Source organism: Ammodytes marinus (assembly GCF_949987685.1).
Source record: "Ammodytes marinus genome assembly, chromosome: 4".
NCBI lineage: Eukaryota > Metazoa > Chordata > Actinopteri > Uranoscopiformes > Ammodytidae > Ammodytes > Ammodytes marinus.
The window spans coordinates 6057443-6077442 of NC_137233.1; the positions used below are offsets into that span (position 1 = coordinate 6057443).

The following is a 20000-nucleotide window of genomic DNA, read 5'->3' on the forward strand; positions in this document are numbered from 1 at the left end:
CATCCATCCATCCATTTCTTACATAGCATGCAAAGCTATAGCTAGAAACTGAACCATAAGCCTGTTGATACTTTTCCCTGCTCCACTGTTACAGAGACGTTAACTGGTAATATCTTCATTGGGAGTTTATTCCAGTTGCCAATGTACGGAAACATCTTCTCAGTGAAAGAGTGTTTGAAGGTGTGTATGTGTGTTTTGGCATCAAGATCATAGAATGACAGTTTCCTTTTGTCAAAGTCCAGAAGAACTCTGATCTTCTGGAGCTTTTTCACTGGGAGAACCTTATCTGGAATTGGTGATGTGGCTGCTATGTATTTTCCTCCATGGAGACATAATTCCCAGAATCCAGTCGGTGTTTCTCTATTTCTCAGAACAGAGTCCTTCATCACACCTATGCCCCAAAATGTATCCTCATCATTCCCGATCTCAACATCCCAGCTGTGAGTCCCAGAGTTAAATCCCTCAGAGCCCTGAACATAGCGGTACATTGCAATCCTCTCTGGGTTTCCAGGAAGATCCTGTCTCTCCCCAAATCTCACACTGGTCAGATCCTCAGACAGGATGAGTTCTGGGTTGGCAGTGTTTGGATCCAGAATCACAGGAGTGTAGGAGACCTGCTCCTTCATCTTGGTCCAGATGTTGAAGGCCAGGTTGCCCAGGTGTTTGGCCTCGTCTATCAGAGCTCCAGAGACCAGCTGTGGATCATCCAGCAGGGGGCGCTGCTGGACTCTTTCCACTGCAGCCTTGTAGTTCTGCAGGAATGAGACGTCTTCAGCTCTCAACTGCTCCTCAGTGGCTCTGATTGTCTCTGAAAGAGCTGCTATCTCTCTTATAACAGCCTCCATCGTATCCTTCATCATCTGACTCTTCTGCTCCTCTTCGTCCCTCAGAGCAGAGATCCTGGCTTCCTCTTCCTCCTCTAGAAACTGGTGAAGCTTCTTAAACTGCTTCTTAATCTGCCTCTCTGCGCGCTGGGCCTGGACCATAATGTGTGCTGCTGTTTGATCAGAGTTTCCTTTAACTTGTTCAAACACATTCAGTTTGTCCCGTACAGGCTTCAGGATTTTCTGGAGCTTCACTTTGTGATCCTTTGCAGCTTCATCGATGGGACTGAATCTGTGGTTTTTGTGTATTTTTGAATCTCGACAGACGACACAAACTGGCAGCAGATGGTCCAGACAGAAGAGTCTGAGTTTCTCTTTGTGCAGACTGCATAGAGGCTCAGACCCTGATGAAGCTCTCTGGTCTCTCAGCAGTAAGAAAGCCTCACACAGGTTATTTAACTCCAAGTTACGAGGTGGATCATTCGAGAAATGTCTTGCCTTACAAACTGGACAATACTTTATAACTTTCTCAGTCCACCATGTCTCCAGACAGTCTTTACAGAAACGGTGGCTGCACGACAGAACGACCGGATCTTTGAAGATTTCATGGCAGATCGGACAGGAGAGATCCTTTTCTGTTTGAAAAGACATATTTATTTCTCTCTGAGAATACTTTCAGCACAGCACGCAGAATAGTGAAAGCAAAAGTCAGTCGATCTAGAATATCCTCTTAAAGTTACTTTCACTTTGAGTCGTAGATCCTCTTAAAATCCTGTTTATGATGTGGAATCGTCAGAAAGTTGAAGTGGCTCCCAGAGTTTGTAATCCCAGTGTTGTCAGAGTATAAAGTCCTTTCTCTGGCCTGTCTGCGAACAATTCTTGCGTTTAATCCGGTGGTGAAATCAGAAAAGACTGAACACGAAGAGCAGAAGGGCCATATGACGCAGGGCACAAGCACAGTGCATAAACCTATCTAGGTCATGTACCCACAAGGTGTGGGCACAGTGTGTGTGTGTGTTGGTGTGTGTGTGTGTGTGTGTGTGTGTGTGTGTGTGCGCGCGTTTTTTTTCACATGCGCGTCTTGTTTTGTTGTAGCTGCAACCATTTTTCAATATGTAAGGGTGCAACAGTGGCAGTCTCAATTTTTTCGGCCAGTGCATCTAGTGCAAAGTGACAGTCACTACACGGGAAACAACCCCCAAACTTTTCTCCATCTCCTCTAGCCTCCTTGCACAGTGAACCACCAGATCCGGGCTCACAAAAATGAGAGAGAACTGCCGTGATTGGTTCAAAATACTATTGTGTAACAAGAGCCAGAGCATAGCTTGCATCATCTTATCCGGATTTCTGTACTTTACAACTATATAATATCTTTGATTTGGACTGATAAATATACCTTACTCTTTTCAGGGATTGGAAGTGATTTTATGGAGCATTTTTCATAGTATTTTTACAGTTTTTTCCACAGTTAAAGATATTGTAAAGTCAGTTTAGATAAGCATCTCGGGCTTGTTCACATCAAATCTATTTCAAACAGCTGGAAATGTATAATCGAGTCAGTAGAACTTATTATACTACAACATCAGCAAGGAACTGAAACCTGTGAAAAGTCTGATTTTGGTCTGCCATCATGTGGCCATATGATGCAGTAGCAGCATGTAGTGCCATGTAGTATGTCACACACACAAAGAAAACCCTTATGTAGTACGTCACACACAAAAAACTATTTAGTAGGCCTAGGTGACAAAAAAAACATATGTAGCAGTTACTACAACTGTGTGTAAATACTTACAATCTATAAATATTCACCATCGATTGAACACCATTGAACATCTCTCAAAGTTTTATTTAAATAACTGATCATTACGATGCAGACAAATCAGATTTAAATTTAATTTTCATTAAATCTTTATTTATACTCGAGAGATCAATTGAGGGGTGAGTGACCCTCATTTACAATGATTTTGAGTCAAACGAATGCAAAGCGAAAACAACAACAAAAACACAATATAAAATGCAAATACTTCAAATACACAACTTGCAACAAGCTGATAAAAAATAACACATTATCCTCACACATTATGGGTCTGAAATTGAAAATGCTACATTTATGCTATACGTTTAAATATGAGACAGTTGGAGATGATTTTGAGAATGGTGTCAGATACATTTGCACTGGCTTTTAATTCACGTTAAGTTTGAAATCTTTAAATTTTTATAATGCTCATATTTATTGTGTGATTTAATTACCCATGTTACTCATATTTGTTAATTTTTAATTGACAAATACATATTTCACAAACATGAGGGGCTCCGGTGACGTAGTGCATACTATGTGGACTGAGTCCTTGTCACAGGGCCACCCAAGGGCCACCCATGAAATCTCATTGCCCATCCCAGATCTGATAGGTAGTTTTTTTTCAGATTTTTTGTCCTTCTGTAGTTCCGAGGTGAAAGCTGGTTTTTCTTTTCTTTTTTTTCTTGTCTTTTTTTTCTGACAGTTTGCAACTTTCATCAACACGGATAAATCATTGATGATGGCTAATCCAGTCAAAATGTCTGGTGCAACAGAGCCACTCTCAAAAAGAATTTCAATCTCAGAAGCTAATATTCAGAATTGGAAGAGTTCTTCAAGACTATGGTACAAACTGTTACTTTATCATCTTATCACTATTTTATGAAACAACATTATCATTATGCTCTTCCCTTCACAAGTTTTTCAAAGGTTGGAGTATCTATCTTTCTTTTTCTTAGCATGCAAAGATATAGCTAATTACTAGACCCTCAGCCTGTTGACACTGTTTGCTGCTTCACTGTTACACAGACCTCTGCTGGTAATATCTTCATTGGGAGTTTATTCCAGTTGCCAATGTACGGAAACATCTTCTCAGTGAAAGTGTGTTTGAAGGTGTGTATGTGTGTTTTGGCATCAAGATCATAGAATGACAGTTTCCTTTTGTCAAAGTCCAGAAGAACTCTGATCTTCTGGAGCTTTTTCACTGGGAGAACCTTATCTGGAATTGGTGATGTGGCTGCTATGTATTTTCCTCCATGGAGACATAATTCCCAGAATCCAGTCGGTGTTTCTCTATTTCTCCGAACAGAGTCCTTCATCACACCTATGCCCCAAAATGTATCCTCGTCATTCCCGATCTCAACATCCCAGCTGTGAGTCCCAGAGGTAAACCCCTCAGAGCCCTGAACATAGCGGTACATTGCAATCCTCTCTGGGTTTCCAGGAAGATCCTGTCTCTCCACAAATCTCACACTGGTCAGATCCTCAGACAGGATGAGTTCTGGGTTGGCTGTGTTTGGGTCCAGAATCACAGGAGTGTAGGAGACCTCCTCCTTCATCTTGGTCCAGATGTTGAAGGCCAGGTTGCCCAGGTGTTCGGCCTCGTCTATCAGAGCTCCAGAGACCAGCTGTGGATCATCCAGCAGGGGGCGCTGCTGGACTCTTTCCACTGCAGCCTTGTAGTTCTGCAGGAATGAGACGTCTTCAGCTCTCAACTGCTCCTCAGTGGCTCTGACTGTCTCTGAAAGAGCTGCTATCTCTTTTATAACAGCCTCCATCGTATCCTTCATCATCTGACTCTTCTGCTCCTCTTCCTCCCTCAGAGCAGAGATCCTGGCCTCCTCTTCCTCCTCTAGAAACCGGTGAAGCTTCTTAAACTGCTTCTTAATCTGCCTCTTGGTGCGTTGGGCCTGGACCATAATGTGTGCTGCTGTTTGATTACAGTTTCCTTTAACTTGTTCAAACACTTTCAGTTTGTCCCGTACAGGCTTCAGGATTTTCTGGAGCTTCACTTTGAGATCCTTTGCAGCTTCATCGATGGGACTGAATACGTGGTTTTTGTGTATTTTTGAATCTCGACAGACGACACAAACTGGCTGCAGATGGTCCAGACAGAAGAGTCTGAGTTTCTCTTTGTGCAGACTGCATAGAGGCTCAGACCCTGATGAAGCTCTCTGGTCTCTCCGCAGTAAGAAAGCCTCACACAGGTTCTTTAACGCCAAGTTACGAGGTGGATCATTCGAGAAATGTCTTGCCTTACAAACTGGACAATACTTTATAACTTTGTCCGTCCACCATGTCTCCAGACAGCCTTTACAGAAACGGTGGCTGCACGACAGAACGACCGGATCTTTGAAGATTTCATGGCAGATCGGACAGGAGAGATCCTTTTCTGTTTGAAAAGACATATTTATTTCTCTCTGAGAATACTGTCAGCACAGCACGCAGAAAGTTGAAGTGGCTCCCAGAGTTTGTAATCCCAGTGTTGTCAGAGTATAATGTCCTTTCTCTGGCCTGTCTGCGAACAATTCTTGCGTTTAATCCGGTGGTGAAATCAGAAAAGACTGAACACAAAGAGCATAAGGGCCATATGACGCAGGGCACAAGCACAGCGCATAAACCTATATAGGTCATGTGCCCACAAGGTGTGGGCACAGTGTGTGTGTGTGTGTTGCAACCATTTTTCAATATATAAGGGTGCAACAGTGGCAGTCTCAATTTTTTCGGCCAGTGCATCTAGTGCAAAGTGAGAGTCACTACACAGGAAGCAACCCCCAAACTTTTCTCCATCTTCTCTAGCTCCTTGCACAGTGAACCACCAGATCCGGGCTCACAAAAATGAGAGAGAACTGCCGTGATTGGTTCAAAATACTATTGTGTAATAAGAACCAGAGCATAGCTTGCATCATCTTATCCGGATTTCTGTACTTTACAACTATACAATATCTTTGATTTGGATTGATAAATATACTTTACTCTTTTCAGGGATTGGAAGTGATTTTATGGAGCATTTTCCATAGTATTTTTACAGTTTTTTCCACAGTTAAAGATATTGTAAAGTTAGTTTAGATAAGTATCTCGGGCTTGTTCACATCAAATCTATTTCAAACAGCTGGAGATGTATAATCGAGTCAGTAGAACTTATTATACTACAACATCAGCAAGGAAATGAAACCTGTGAAAAGTCTGATTTTGGTCTGCCATCATGTGGCCATATGATGCAGTAGCAACATGTAGTGCCTGCCATGTAACACACACAAAGAAAAACCTTATGTAGTACGTCACATAAAAAAAACTATTTAGTAGGTGACAAAAAAACCATATGTAGCATAGGGCTGTGTCAAAAAATCGAAATATTGATATATCGCGATACTTAGTTTCGCGATATCAGTATTGATTTTTATAACAAAAAATCGATATTTTTTTATTAATTTTTTATGATTATTATTATTATTTGTTTTCAACGCTTTATTGGCAGTGCAGATATACAGATATGAAAAGGGGCAGAGAGGGAATGAAATGCACAGAACAACCACGGGTCAGATTCAAACCCATGTCTGCTGTCAGGCCTGATGCATTATGTCCACGAAAGTCCTCACAATGATAGAAGTACAAGGAGTGAGTGTCTGTGTGTTTATGTGGGAGGATACACTTCTGCAACAGGAAAATAAACAATGCCAACACCAATAACCTGTGCAGACTTGGCCTACTAAATTCACCTATACAGGTAGGGAAACAACATAAATGTTTACTGGTTCAGCTTCAATAAATGCCAGGGTTTGGTAACTGGTTGTGCAGGACAGACATCTCTTAATTTTTCCATTCATCACACGTGTCACATGACTTACTGTAAGTGATACACAAGAAACTAAAAGTGTTTCAATGTAAACCAAAGACAAAGAAATTAAACCTCAGAATAGCACTCTAGTTTCAGTGGTAACTAAACTGCACTATTTTTCCCGAGTACAAATATTATTAAACTTAGAGACTATTCATGTCATAGTATTCTTTGTGAATATGAGTTATTACTCTTCTTATTGATAGTTTGTGGTTCAAAAAGATTAGACTGAGTCTATATATACTGTATATATCAGACAATTTTAATTCAAACGTCAAAACTGAAACCCACTTAATGAGTTACACAATGCATTGTTTGAAAGCTTTCTTTCATTCTTGTTGATTCAATATTATATTTCATCATTTAATCTAAATGTTAACATTTTAAACAATTAGCATTTAAAAAAAACAGTATAGAACCCCCCCCCCCATAAGCTCATAACTATAGCATGTTATTATAACCAATATTTAACCAGGTCTTGTTTCTCTTTCTAAGAGAGTCCTGGCCAAGAAGGAGACAGTTATAGACACAACATATTCTATACATACATTTACATGTACTAGATAGTTTAGCATTTTGTTTTCTTTACATGTATTATTATTACTTTTGTGCTTGGCATATTAATTCCGGAAGATTTCAATCTCAGCTGAAGTACAACAGGGAAAATACATTTAAATTGTCATATTAATTAATTCACTCATTTTCATTACATATTTCATATTTATATACTCCCTAAAATACTCAATCCCCTCCACTGCTACTCTTATTATGACTTAGCTGTTATATATGCAGTATAAACACCATTTATATTTTCAAATAATAATAATGATTGTATATGTACAATATCAGGGGGCTTCAGTAGCTCAGATAAACAAAGGTTTTGTTAAAATATTGTTTTAAAATAAAATAACTAGAAAGTCCAAACATTCTGACTTTTTCTTGATTGTCTTTATTCTCAAATTATTCAAATCATAGATATTTAACTCAACATTTGTTTGACCTTATTTGCTTTAGAATCACAATTAAAAGTAGTAAAAATACCATAATAATCAGTAATGTACAGTTTACATTTTCAAAACTTAGTCACTTTCATGAAGTCTTAACTTTGTCAAAAGAAGTCACGCCTCAAGGGGCGCCCTTAGCTCAGTTGGTAGGGCGTCCCCCCCATGGGCCCAGCAGCAGACCCGGGTTCGATTCCAGCCCGCGGTCGTTCTCTGCATGTCACTCCCCTCTCTGCCCCATTTCAACTCTGTCTCTACACTATCAATAAAGCATAAAAATGCCAAAAAAAATATCTTTAAAAAAAATAAAAAAAATAAGTCACGCCTCTGCTTACACAACAACTGACAGAATGAAATAAAAACTACAGTATTAAAGTGCAGAAACAAAAATTATCAACTAGTTTACAAATAAGCCAAAGAATATATTACGATTCCTCAAAATTAGTCGCATTTTCCCCAAAAATAACAAAACAAGTAAAACTGAACCAATAAACCTGTCTAGGCCAATAATAGTTCATCACATATTAATATCTGTTTGTATTACAAGAAATTATAAAGTTATGGTTAAGGTAATTTAAAAAATAAAACAGTGTGTCCCTTACATAGATCATTTCCCAAATGTAGAAGGTCCTATTGAGTATATATATTTATCACAATCTTTGTTTACATGATGTATTAATTTACAAAAATTATATGTTCAGATGTGTTATCTGGTTAAAAGGATTTTAATATCAGAAGCAAATATTTAGCATTGGAAGAGCTCCTAAAGAGTATACGGTACAAACTGTTACCTTATCATCTTATCATTATTGTAAGAAATAACATTATCATTATGCTCTCTCCTTCACAAGTGTGTCACCATCACATTTAAAAAAAAAATTGATAGATAAAAGTTAAAAAGGGGAGAAAAACTATGGAAGCTGAATATTTAAGTGTTTCTCTGAGGTCTATGGAAAAGATATTCCCCCTGAGAAAGAGCTGGTACTTTTTGAATGTTCAGAGACTGCTTTGAGTTCAATGTCTTAAAAACAACAAGCACTGATGCTCGTTATGGTGGCTGCCAAGGTCATCCACACCTCGTTACTTCCAGAAATGGCTCAATGAAAGGATAATAACCAATACAGATGGAAAGGATATGCTTCCACCACAACTCCTAGATACCCAACACAGTGTGTGGGGACCATTCATCAACCATTTTAAAGATCAATTAATGTTAATCATTTACTCTTGCAATACCGGACTAGGTTACACCATGTAGATTGCAACAATAATTTTATGTTGCAATCATGCTGCTCTTCCTGTTTTCTTTCTGTTTGTTCATGGTTTTGAATATAATACTTTGAATATAAAATGTTTGTACTAATACCCCCCAAAAAGAAAAAAAGAAAGAAAGAAATACAAGCTATCAGAGCTCCTTTGACCAGCAGGGTGTGGGTGTGCTTATGGACTATTTTCAGTCCAACCCTGAAGGCCAGGTTGCTCAGGTGTTCGGCCTCGTCTATCAGCGCTCTAGAGTCCAGCTGTGGATCATTCAGCAGGCGGTGCTGCCGGACCCTTTCCACTGCAGCCTTGTAGTTCTGCAGGAATGAGACGTCTTTAGCTCTCAGCTGCTCCTCTGTGGCTCTGAATGTCTCTGAAAGAGCCTTTTTCTCTCTGTTTAGGGCCTCAGTCTTCTCCTTCATCATCTGACTCTTCTGCTCCTCTTCCTCCCTCAGAGCAGAGATCCTGGCTTTTTCTTCCTCCTCTAGAAACTGGTGAAGCTTCTTAAACTGATCCTTAATCTGCCTCTCTGTGCGTTGGGCCTGGACCGTAAGGTGTGCTGCTGCTTGATCACAGTTTCCTTTAACTTGTTCAAAGTTCTTCAGTTTGTCCCGTATAGGCTTCAGGGTTTTCTGGAGCTCCTCTTTTACATCCTTTGCTGCTTCATCGATGGGTCTAAATCTGTGGTAGTTGTGGGTTTTTGAATCTCGACAGACGACACAAACTGGCTGCAGATGGTCCAGACAGAAGAGTCTGAGTTCTTCATTGTGCTGATTGCAGAGCGGCTCAGACCCTGATGAAGCTCTCTGGTCTCTATCCAGTGAGAAGGACTCACACAGATTCTTTAACGCCAAGTTACGAGGTGGATCATTCAATAAATGTCTTGCCTTACACACTGGACAGTCCTTTATCTCTTTCTCTCTCCACCATTTCTCCAGACAGTCTTTACAGAAGCTGTGGCTGCACGACAGAACGACAGGATCTTTGAATATTTCATGGCAGATCGGACAGGAGAGATCCTTATCTGTTTGAAAATACATTGCTGTTTCTTTGAGTAAAGTGTCAGCAAAGCAGGCAGAATGGTGAAAGCAAATTCAGTTTCACTTTGAATTGTAAATCCTCTTTAAATCCTGCTTCTGATGTGGAATCGGCAGAAAGTTGAAGTGGCGTCCAGAACGCCAGTAATCCCAGTGTTACCAGTAACACTTTGGTCTGTCTATGGCGATGTATTCAGTTTGATCAGGGTGGTGAATACTGAATGCAATGGGCACAAACAGCGTCAGTGTCATATGACACACCTCATTTGATGCTTACATCAAGGAATGAGAAACATGCTAAGTGCATACACCCATCTGACGCATCTTACCACACCTTTTGGGTGTGTGTGCAGTAACTTTCTTTGTCACGTAAGGAACACTTCATATTTTGTTGTTGCTGCATATTTTACTCATCACTCACTCATCTTCACCCGCTAATCTGCGGTCGGGTTTCTAGGACAGCAGCTCCTGCAGGGAACCCCAAACTTCCCTTTCCTTGGCCACATTAACCAGCTCTGACTGGGGGATCCCCAAGTATACCCAGGCCAGTGGAGAGATCTAATCTCTCAACCTAATCCTGGGTTTTCCCCTAGGTCTCCCCCTAGCTGGACGTTCCTGGAACACCTCCCAGGGGACAGTCTTACCAGATCCCCAAACCACCTAAACTGGCTCCTTTCTATGCAAAGGAGCAGCGGCTCTACTTCGAGTCTCTCTCGGATGACTGAGCATTCTCAACGTGTCTCTAAGGAAGAGGACAGCCACCCTCCTGAGAAAGCAGCAGCCAGTGCGTGCTGAGAGAGCCATTACGGGTTGCAGAAAAGGAAATTGCGGCAACAGAACATCCCAATGACCTGCTTACCTATAAATCTCTTCTCTCCTCTTTTACTGCCTCTATTTCTGCAGCCAAAAGATACTTCTATCAGACCAAAATCCAATCATCCTTCTCCAACCCCAAGAATCTCTTACATCTTCTATAACCTCCTAGATCCCCCCCCACACACACACACACACACACACCTCCTTCCTCCCTTCGACCAAGCCACTTCTTTATAAAATGTTCTTCATACACAATATGTGTGGGGGGGAGTGGCCCTGATAATAGTTTTTACCCTGATAACCTTCGCTCACCCAACCAACTGCACCCTTGAACCCATCTATTCTCACCTTCTCCAGTCTATCACTCCCGACCTTCTTCTTTATTTCAACCATCTTATCAATCAATCAACAGTCTGTTTCACTAACTCTCTTAAAGAGGCAGGAGTTACTCCTCTCCTCAAGAAACCCAACCTCAACCTGTCTGAAGTAAACAACTACAGACCTGTATCTCTCTTCTCCCATTTCTCTACAAAACACTTGAGTGTGCTATCTTTTACAGACTATTCAACTGAAACTGGCCTCCTTGCTGTTACAGACTGACTTCACACTACTATAGCAGTTTCTCTCTCCTATGGTCATCCTTCTGGACCTTTCTGCTGACTTTGACAAAGTGAATCACCATATCCTTATTTACATCCTTCAGGGTCTCAGTGTCTCAGCCTCTGCACTCTCCTTGCTCACATCACACCTAAAAGACCACACCTACTGGGTAACGTATGAAGCGCGACCTCTGTACATTTAACAGTATCAGCACATTTTTCAGAGCCAATACTCAGATTGTGGCGGCAACTTCTTTTGGTGCCGAAACACGGACATACAAATCAAAATGTTAAATAACTTTAAAATGTTTTTGTTGTTTCATAATATTTAGGCATATCTGGTAACCTATCCATCTATCCATCTATCCATCTATCCATCTATCCATCCATCTATCCATCCATCTATCCATCCATTCATCCATCCATCCATCCATCCATCCATCCATCCATCCATCCATCCATCCATCCATCCATCCATCCATCCATCCATCCATCCATCCATTTCTTACATAGCATGCAAAGCTATGGCTAGAAACTAGACCATAAGCCTGTTGACACTGTTTGCTGTTCCACTTTTACAGAGACGTTAATTGGTAATATCTTCATGGGGAGTTTATTCCAGTTGCCAATGTACGGAAACATCTTCTCAGTGAAAGAGTGTTTGAAGGTGTGTATGTGTGTTTTGGTATCAAGATCATAGAACGACAGTTTTCCTTTATCAAAGTCCAGAAGAACTCTGATCTTCTGGAGCTTCTTCACTGGGAGAACCTTATGTGGAAGTGGTGGAGAGACTGCTGTGTTTTTTCCATCAAGGAGACATATTTCCCAGAATCCAGTCAGTATTTCTCTATCTCTCTGAACAGAGTCCTTCATCACACCTATGCCCCAAAATGTATCCCCATCATTCCCGATCTCAACATCCCAGCTGTGAGTCCCAGAGGTAAACCCCTCAGAGCCCAGAGCACAGCGGCACATTGCAATCCTCTCTGGGTTTCCAGGAAGCTCCTGTCTCTCCACAAGTCTCACACTGGTCAGATCATCAGACAGAGTGAGTTCTGGGTTGGCAGTGTTTGGATCCAGAATCACAGGAGTGTAGGAGACCTCCTCCTTCATCTTGGTCCAGATGTTGAAGGCCAGGTTGCCCAGGTGTTTGGCCTCGTCTATCAGAGCTCCAGAGCCCAGCTGTGGATCATCCAGCAGGGGGCGCTGCTGGACCCTTTCCACTGCAGCCTTGTAGTTCTGCAGGAATGAGACGTCTTCAGCTTCTATCTGCTCCTCCGTGGTTTTGATTATCTCTAAAAGAGCTGCTATCGCTTTGATCAGAGCCTCCATCTTATTTCTCATAACTTTACTCTTCTGCTCCTCTTCAGCCTTCAGAGCAGAGATTCTGGCCTCCTCTTCATCTTTTAGAAACTGGTGAAGCTTCTTAAACTGCTCCTTAATCTGCCTCTCGGTGCGTTGGGCCTGGACCTTAATGTGTGCTGCTGATTGAGCACAGGTTCCTTTAACTTTTTCAAAGTCCTTTAGTTTCTCTTGTAAAGGCTTCAAGAGCTCCTCTCTTTTATCTTGTGCAGCTTCATTGATGGGACTAAATTTGTGCCCGTTGTGGATTTTTGAATCTCGACAGACGAGACAAACTGGCTGCAGATCGTCCAGACAGAAGAGTCTGAGTTTCTCATTGTGCAGACTGCAGAGAGGCTCAGACCCTGATGAAGCTCTCTGGTAGAGTAAGAAGGCTTCACACAGGTTCTTTAACGCCAAGTTACATGGTGGTTGTTCCCTTGATACTTTTCTCTTACAAACTGGACAGTCCTTTATCACTTTCCCCCTCCACCATTTCTCCAGACAGTCTTTACAGAAGCTGTGGCTGCACGACAGAACGACCGGATCTTTGAAGATTTCATGGCAGATCGGACAGGAGAGATCCTCTTCTGCTTGAAAAGACATATTTATTTCTCTGTGAGTAAACTGTCAGCACAGCACGCAGAAAGGTGAAAGCAAAAGTCAGTCGATCTAGAATATCCTCTTAAAGTTACTTTCATTTTGAGTCGTAGATCCTCTTAAAATCCTGTTTGTGATGTGGATTTGCAGCAATTCAAAGTGGCGTCCGAAACTCCAGTAATCCCAGTGTTACCAGTGTATTTCGTCCTTTCACTGTCCCTTACTCTGAGGAATACTTCAATTTGATCAGGTGGTGAACACTGAACAGAATGGGGCAGTGTTATATGACACTCCTAATCTGATCTCATCTTTGGAATGAGGAAAATGCAAAGTGCATACACCCATTTAAGGCATGTCACCACACTTGTGTGCAGTAAGTTACTTTCTTTGTCACATAAGAAACACTTCCCATTTTGTTGTTGCTGTATATCTCACTAATCACTCACTTATCTTCAGTCCGAATCGGGTCGCTGGAGCAGTACCTTCAGGATTCGACCCCAGACTTCCCTTTCCTCAGGCACATTAACCAGCTTTGACTGGGGGATCCCCGGTTGTTCCCAGGCCAGTGCAGCAATATAATCTCTTCACCGAATCATGGGTCTTCCCCGAGGCCTCCCTCTAGCTGGAAGTGCCTGAAACACCTCCATGAGGAGGCACCCAGGGGGGATCCTTACCAGATGCCCCAACCACCTCAACTGTCTCCTTTCTACGCAATGGAGCAGGGGCTCTACTCCAGTTCTCACCCTCCTGAGAAATCAATCAGCACCCAGTGCAGGCCGAGAGAGCCACTATAACCACCAGCTCATGGTTTCAACAGGATTTTTTAGGGAGAAGGGGTGAGTGAAATGGTGAGTTAATTTATCAAAATGTTATTTATTTTATTTTCTCTGATTTTGTTTAGTACACAACTCGAAAATATATTTAACATTGGTTATACATTTTGTGAAGTTTTAATGCAAAACATATTTCCCGTTTAAGTCCTGTTGGCTCTGCATGGCTTTGTTTAGCCTATTTGGACCATTTAACTCTGAATAACCTCGTTTAGCCCCATAAGCTCCATTTGCACCCAGCCTGGCTCTTAGCTCAGTCTGGCTCTGCCTGCCTCTGTCTGTGGTCCACATCATTCTGAGCTTCTCACTGAAAAGCTGCAAATTAAAAGGCAAGTTTATTTATATAGCACAATTCAGACACAAGGCCATTCAAATAGCTTTAGAGGGGCATACAAATACATTAAAGAAAAATATAAGACATAGGCCTAAGAATATATTGAAATTTCATTCAAGAGATAATAAAAACCAAGAGGGACAAATTGTAAAAAGGTCATAGAAATTGCATTTAGAAAGACAATAAAAACAGGCAAATGTATAAAACACAGTTACATGTGTAAAGGGAAACAGAAAACTCTTTAGGTTTCATTTAAAGGAGCTGAGAGTTGCAGCAGACCTCAAGTTTTCTGGAAGGAGGAGGAGGAGGAATCCCTGGCTTTCCTATTGGTCGAGGAAGTTTTTCAGGCTCGCTCTGATTGGCTGGTAGAGTGTGAGCAGGGAATCCCTCGGGACTCTTGTCTGTCTTTGTCTCAGATTAAAACACACAAACGGTCCAGTCAGAGCGCGCTGCCCCTTCCAGGTAGTTCTCCAGTCCGCTGCAGACCAGGACTGAACTAATATAAGAACATTGAGCCCTGGTGTATTCTGTAGCACAACGCAGGAGTCATTAGCAAACAGTAGAGCTGCTGTTTTAAGGGTTAGGGTTATAAATCTCCACGGTTACTGCCGGTGTGCTGCTGCAGGGTTTAGTGCAGCTGTGACACAGGACATACCTGTGGAGCGGGGTAAAGAGGATACACACACACACACACACACACACACACACAGACACACACACACACACACACACACACACACACACACACACACACACACACACACACACACACACACACACACACACACACACACACACACACACACACACACACACACACACACACACACACACACACACACACACACACACACACACACGCACACACGTTTCTATTGAGGGGCGTGTTGGAGCAAAATCTCGAGGCGAAAAAAACCAGCTCAAGTTCAAGTTGCAGAGCGTGGAGAAGGAAATCTAGAATCAGGACAATTCAGGAGGAAAGACTTTAAAAGCAGCAGTTCACAGCTGTGGAGGAGAGAGGTGAGCTCTGTTGTTTACAAAGGGAAAGAAAAGAGGTTCACCTGAAGTTTTTCAATATCTATTTCCCTGTTAAAATATATGTTTTTCCTCAGTCATGCTTAGGGTGCAAGGGGCAGAGTGTGTCTTTTTGTATAATATGGACTATGAAGCCAACTGAAGCAAAAGGCTATTTGTGATATTGGGCTTACATCAATAAAAACTGATTTGATTTGATTTGAAAAAGAGAGAGAATTCAGTTTGAAAGTAGAAAGAAAGCAGAGAAGTAAAGATGAAGGTAGGTGTATGTTTCATGAGGAGTGAGATGAAAGTCTAGACGGGTAAATTGCGGTGAGGAGCCGGTGGAGCGTAGAGCGACGGTGGGCGGGGACAGAGGAAGTGTGGTCGACAGGAGAGGAATTTAAAGTCCCATTGTTCTAGAAGAGAGAGAGAAAGAGAGAGAGAGGGGGAGAGAGAGGGAGAGAGAGAGAGAGGGGGGAGTGTGTGTGAGAGAGGGAGAGAGAGAGAGGGAGAGGGGAGTGTGTGTAAGAGAGGGAGAGAGAGAGGGAGAGAGAGAGAGGGAGGGAGGGAGAGAGGGATAGGGAGACACAGAGAAAGAGAGAGAGGGAGGGGGGAGTGTGTGTGAGAGAGGGAGGGAGAGAGAGAGACAGATAGACAGAGAGGGAGAGGAGTGTGAGAGAGGGAGAGGGAGCTGAGGAGCAAAGCAGTGGAACCACAGACACACTCAGGACAGCATGGACGTGAGCTCAGCCATGGAGAAGGTAGGACAGAAACATTTAAACATATACAGCTGGAAAATCATATTTAGAAAGACCATGAGGTCAAGGGTCAGAGGGCCAATTAGTCTGATGTGATGCAGATATTCATGTTGATGGAGGTCTGGAGAACGTCTTGGAATAAGGAGACTTTACTTATTCCAAATAAACTCTTAATTATGCAAAAATGTGTAGCAAAAAGAAATGTAAAAGTATGTTTTACGCCTGAAGAGGTTTGATGGTAAGCACCAACGAACGTCTCATGTTTCTGCTCTGATAGTTACAATGAATGGATTCACTTCACATCAATTAGTTGGCTTTGTGCTCATGTTAATTGTCAAGTAATTCCTGTTTGAGAGGGAGGTCATTTTGTTTCATTTTGCCATACCCATTTAGTCTCAGGTCTGTCCTGCCAAGAGGACGGCCCGTTATCCAACCAATGACCTTTCATTCAAATGGGAAATATGTCGGACTATTGAGCTGTCCGAATAATGGGCCATCAGAATTATAGCATATATCACCCCCTGCCAAAGTCTTTTTCTTTTGCAACATAAAAGCTGTGGTAGTGGAGGTTCAACGTATTCCTTATGTTAATTTGCATAATAATTTCATTTAGGAGTTGAATACAATTTCAAAGCATGGAATTAATTTGAATGGAAATTGCTTGTATAGAATACATGAGCCGAACTCTCAAATTTAAGTATTTTTCATCTGCGTTGCTTTTCTCACTGCACATTCACACTATTTTCCCCTGCTGGCATTGGGACATTTAAACGTCATGCACAAAGAAATAGCTTTTTTGGGCTCGGTGGAACTTTTACATATATACAGTACATCTTTCATTGATTAAAGAATACATATATTATACATGGAGTAGCAAATGGGCTTTATGCAGTTGAACTACTGTTAGCAGTTGTAAGATATCCCTTTTTATTATGTTTTTCATTGGACACATTTTTTGATGGGATTTTGTAATACCGCAAGTGGCCACTGGGAAAAAAATCATCATCAAAGTTTAGTGATGTCATTGTAGTCAGCTCTCTGTAAACACCCATGTTGTGAGGTACTACTTAGCACTGATTGTAGTTTTTCTAAACAGGGTTAAAAGCATCCACAAGGTCCATTTAAGGAAAGATAACATTCAGTAATTGCCGCTCTGCCTCTCTGACTTTGATTTATGGGATTAAAATTGCGTATCCACACAGATGATTCACAGGAAATGATGCGTACACAATCTGGAAGTAATGTGAGGTAGTTTAACATTAGCTCATCATGTTGAGTAATGCGCCTGATGCCATTTGTTATCTCTCACCTAAACAACCGTAGGGGATGACTCCTCTTTAGTCCAGGCGCTAAGAGCAAATTTGTAGACAAACCCAAAAAAATGTTCCTCTGACAAAACGCCAAATAACTGTTGGGTGTTTTTTGGCAGAAAGCGAAGGATTTCTTTCATTATTTTCCACTTGATCCAAAGAACTCTGCGGAAAGAAATGTGTCTTAGCTGCCAAATTAATTCATTCCATGTCACAGCTGAATGGTTTTTAAAATGCTTGAAAAATGTTTTGCTTTCCACACATGGTGAAGTTACTTAGGAGGCCAAGTTAAGTAGATGATACTGATACATAATATATACACTATCGGTCAAACGTTTCAGACAAGACCCAATTTTTCAAGTTCTTATTGATATCTATGGAGTTTAATGTCTCAATGTACTTCAAATAAGCGATCTAATCTATCTATCTTATCTAACAGTAAGCAATAACCTACTTTCAATAATGCAATATTGTCCAAATAAAATGCTTGAGAGGGTGTGGTAACACAGGCCGTTCCAGAAATGCTTTTATACAGACAGATGGTTTGGAAGTCATCGACTAAAGTTGTGAAACCTGTACCAATTGTTTGCCTGAACTTTCAAGGCTTCATTGACTTCCATTGCTGCAGAAAAGCTGCCAGACGTGAACCAATTCTTTGTTCTCTGAAAAAAAAAGCACGTTAATAAATAAGTACCTGAATTGGAATTAGAAGTGATTTTATGGAGCATTTTTCATATTATTTTCCCAGTTTGTTCCACAGTTAAAGATACAAAAAAATTATTGTAAAGTCCTTTTAGATAATTATCTCTGGCTTTTTCACATCAAATCAAATCCAACAGCTGGAGATGTATAATGGAGTCAGTAGAACTAATCCACTATGTTAATAAATAAGTACTGAAATGGGAGTGGAAGTGATTTTATAAGGCATCGTTCATGTTATTCTAACAGTTAGTTAGAGTTTTTGTGAAGTCAGTTTAGATAGATACAGTATCTAAATAGCTCAGGCTTGTTTACATCAATTCTATTTCAAACAGCTGGAGATTAATAATTGAGTCAGTATAAAGCTCCTAATCCAGGACCACTAGGGCCTGATCCCCCCTAGTTGGCCCCGTCCCGTGAACAGTTTGTCTTCTGTAAATCGTCCTCTGTCCGTCCGTCCGGAGGTCACATCAGTCCGTGGCTGTTAACCTGACGGATCACTGTCACCTGTTGTCATACCCCGGAGCTGGAAAAACTGCCATCAACAGGATGGAAATAACCCCTCACACATAACACACACACGCACACATGCATGCACTAGCGCACGCACACACACAAACTAGCACACGCATGCACATTGCGCACACACACACACACACACACACACACACACACACACACACACACACACACACACACACACACACACACACACAGACACTAGGACAATAGGTTTCAGGATTGTGGGGAAGACTCATTCCTTTTGTTTCTAAAATGCCAAAAAAAAGAGTGTAACATGACAATAACAGTTTCCTGAAGCCCAAGGAAATGTCATCAAATTGCCTGTTTTGTTTGACCAACATTTCAAAGAGTAAAAGATATTATTTTCGTGTAACTATGGAAGCCAAGTAATGGCCGTGCTTGTTATTGAAAGTAATAAGTGGTTTCAACTTATTACTTTCAATATCAAATACCGTTTTCTTGTGATCAAGTTAATTATCTTATTATTTTGAGAAGAAAACTTGGTAATAATCACCCATTAAAGGTTCTTCGCTCTTATTACTTATAATATTATTTGAGTTTTACATAATTATCTCGTGATCTCAAGAAAACAGCCATTAGTTGTCTTAAGATAAAAGTATGATGATCAAATCACTACAAGAACAAATGTTCTCGGTTTCTGTCCTCACATCCAAATCCTCACAATGACAAGCCTGGTAATGGGAATGTTTAACTTTAGAAATTATTCAAACAAATAATCTTTGATCAGAATACAGTAGTTGCCAATTTTTATTTTTTTTCTGTCAAAGTAAAATCTAAATGACAAAGAACAAAACAGTGTTATCGAATTCACCAATAATGAAATATTTTTTTTGTTTCAATATACTCATCCCTTCCTTCGCAAATGTCTTTCTCTTCCCTTTTCTTAACACATTTGAATATTAAAAGTGACCTGGTGCTCTTTCTTATAAATGGCAGCTTTCTAGGAAATTGTCTGAATTTTTTAACACGAGGAACAGGAAATATCCAGAATGTCAATGTGACAAAGTTCCTGGACTCAAACTCAAACCCAGAACGTTATTGTATCTACAGCGAGTCGCCCTCCTCCGCCTCTCTGACCTCCAGCGTCTTATCTCCCAGCGTTTCCTGCCGTTTCCCCTTCACATAGTCGACATGTTTAGACCATCAGCCCAGTCCGACCCACCGACCACATACTCGCCTTATCCACATCCTAAATATAGACACGCCACACGTTTCCCTCTTTCTGAAAAAATGCATTTTTTAGTTGGGCTCACATGTATCGTTTGGCAGACACGCTTATATTCGGAGCAGCTAACACTGTAATAGGCTACTGCATGCTCATTGCTCAGTATTTTGTGGTTAAGACTAATTTAATTTAAGGCTGTCAGTGTTAGTCTGATAAAAGAGGAGAGACACACA

General features: G+C 41.1%; 3 protein-coding genes across 4 annotated transcripts in view; 1 reads left to right on the top strand and 2 right to left on the bottom strand.

Annotated features, from left to right (window-relative positions):
- Window positions 1–41: 41 nt before the first annotated feature.
- LOC307249250 (uncharacterized protein) lies at window positions 42–11551 on the bottom strand (the record flags this gene model as incomplete). The annotated part of the gene is made up of 3 exons (XM_080025894.1): window positions 9261–11551; window positions 3645–4529; window positions 42–1496 (listed from the first exon to the last, which is right to left on the bottom strand). Exons 1-3 carry the CDS (start codon window positions 9756–9758, stop codon window positions 42–44), a joined length of 2838 nt encoding a protein of 945 aa, XP_079882020.1. The 5' UTR covers window positions 9759–11551.
- A 147-nt stretch (window positions 11552–11698) lies between these two features.
- On the bottom strand, window positions 11699–13291 carry LOC307249251 (zinc-binding protein A33-like; the record flags this gene model as incomplete). Its single annotated transcript, XM_080025895.1, has 1 exon — window positions 11699–13291. Exon 1 carries the CDS (start codon window positions 13115–13117, stop codon window positions 11699–11701), a length of 1419 nt encoding a protein of 472 aa, XP_079882021.1. The 5' UTR covers window positions 13118–13291.
- A 1910-nt stretch (window positions 13292–15201) lies between these two features.
- Window positions 15202–20000, top strand: part of lmcd1 (LIM and cysteine-rich domains 1) — a 19551-nt gene continuing 14752 nt past the window's right edge. Inside the window, exon 1 of one of the 2 annotated variants that reach the window (XM_080026214.1) lies at window positions 15202–15295. Coding sequence is in view for 1 of the 2 variants with exons in the window: in XM_080026213.1 (XP_079882339.1) it covers window positions 16027–16053 (27 nt within the window). In the remaining variant the exon portion in view is untranslated. Of the gene's footprint in view, window positions 15296–15942; window positions 16054–20000 lie in introns of those variants that run through there. The other variant, XM_080026213.1, reaches the window with a different exon arrangement.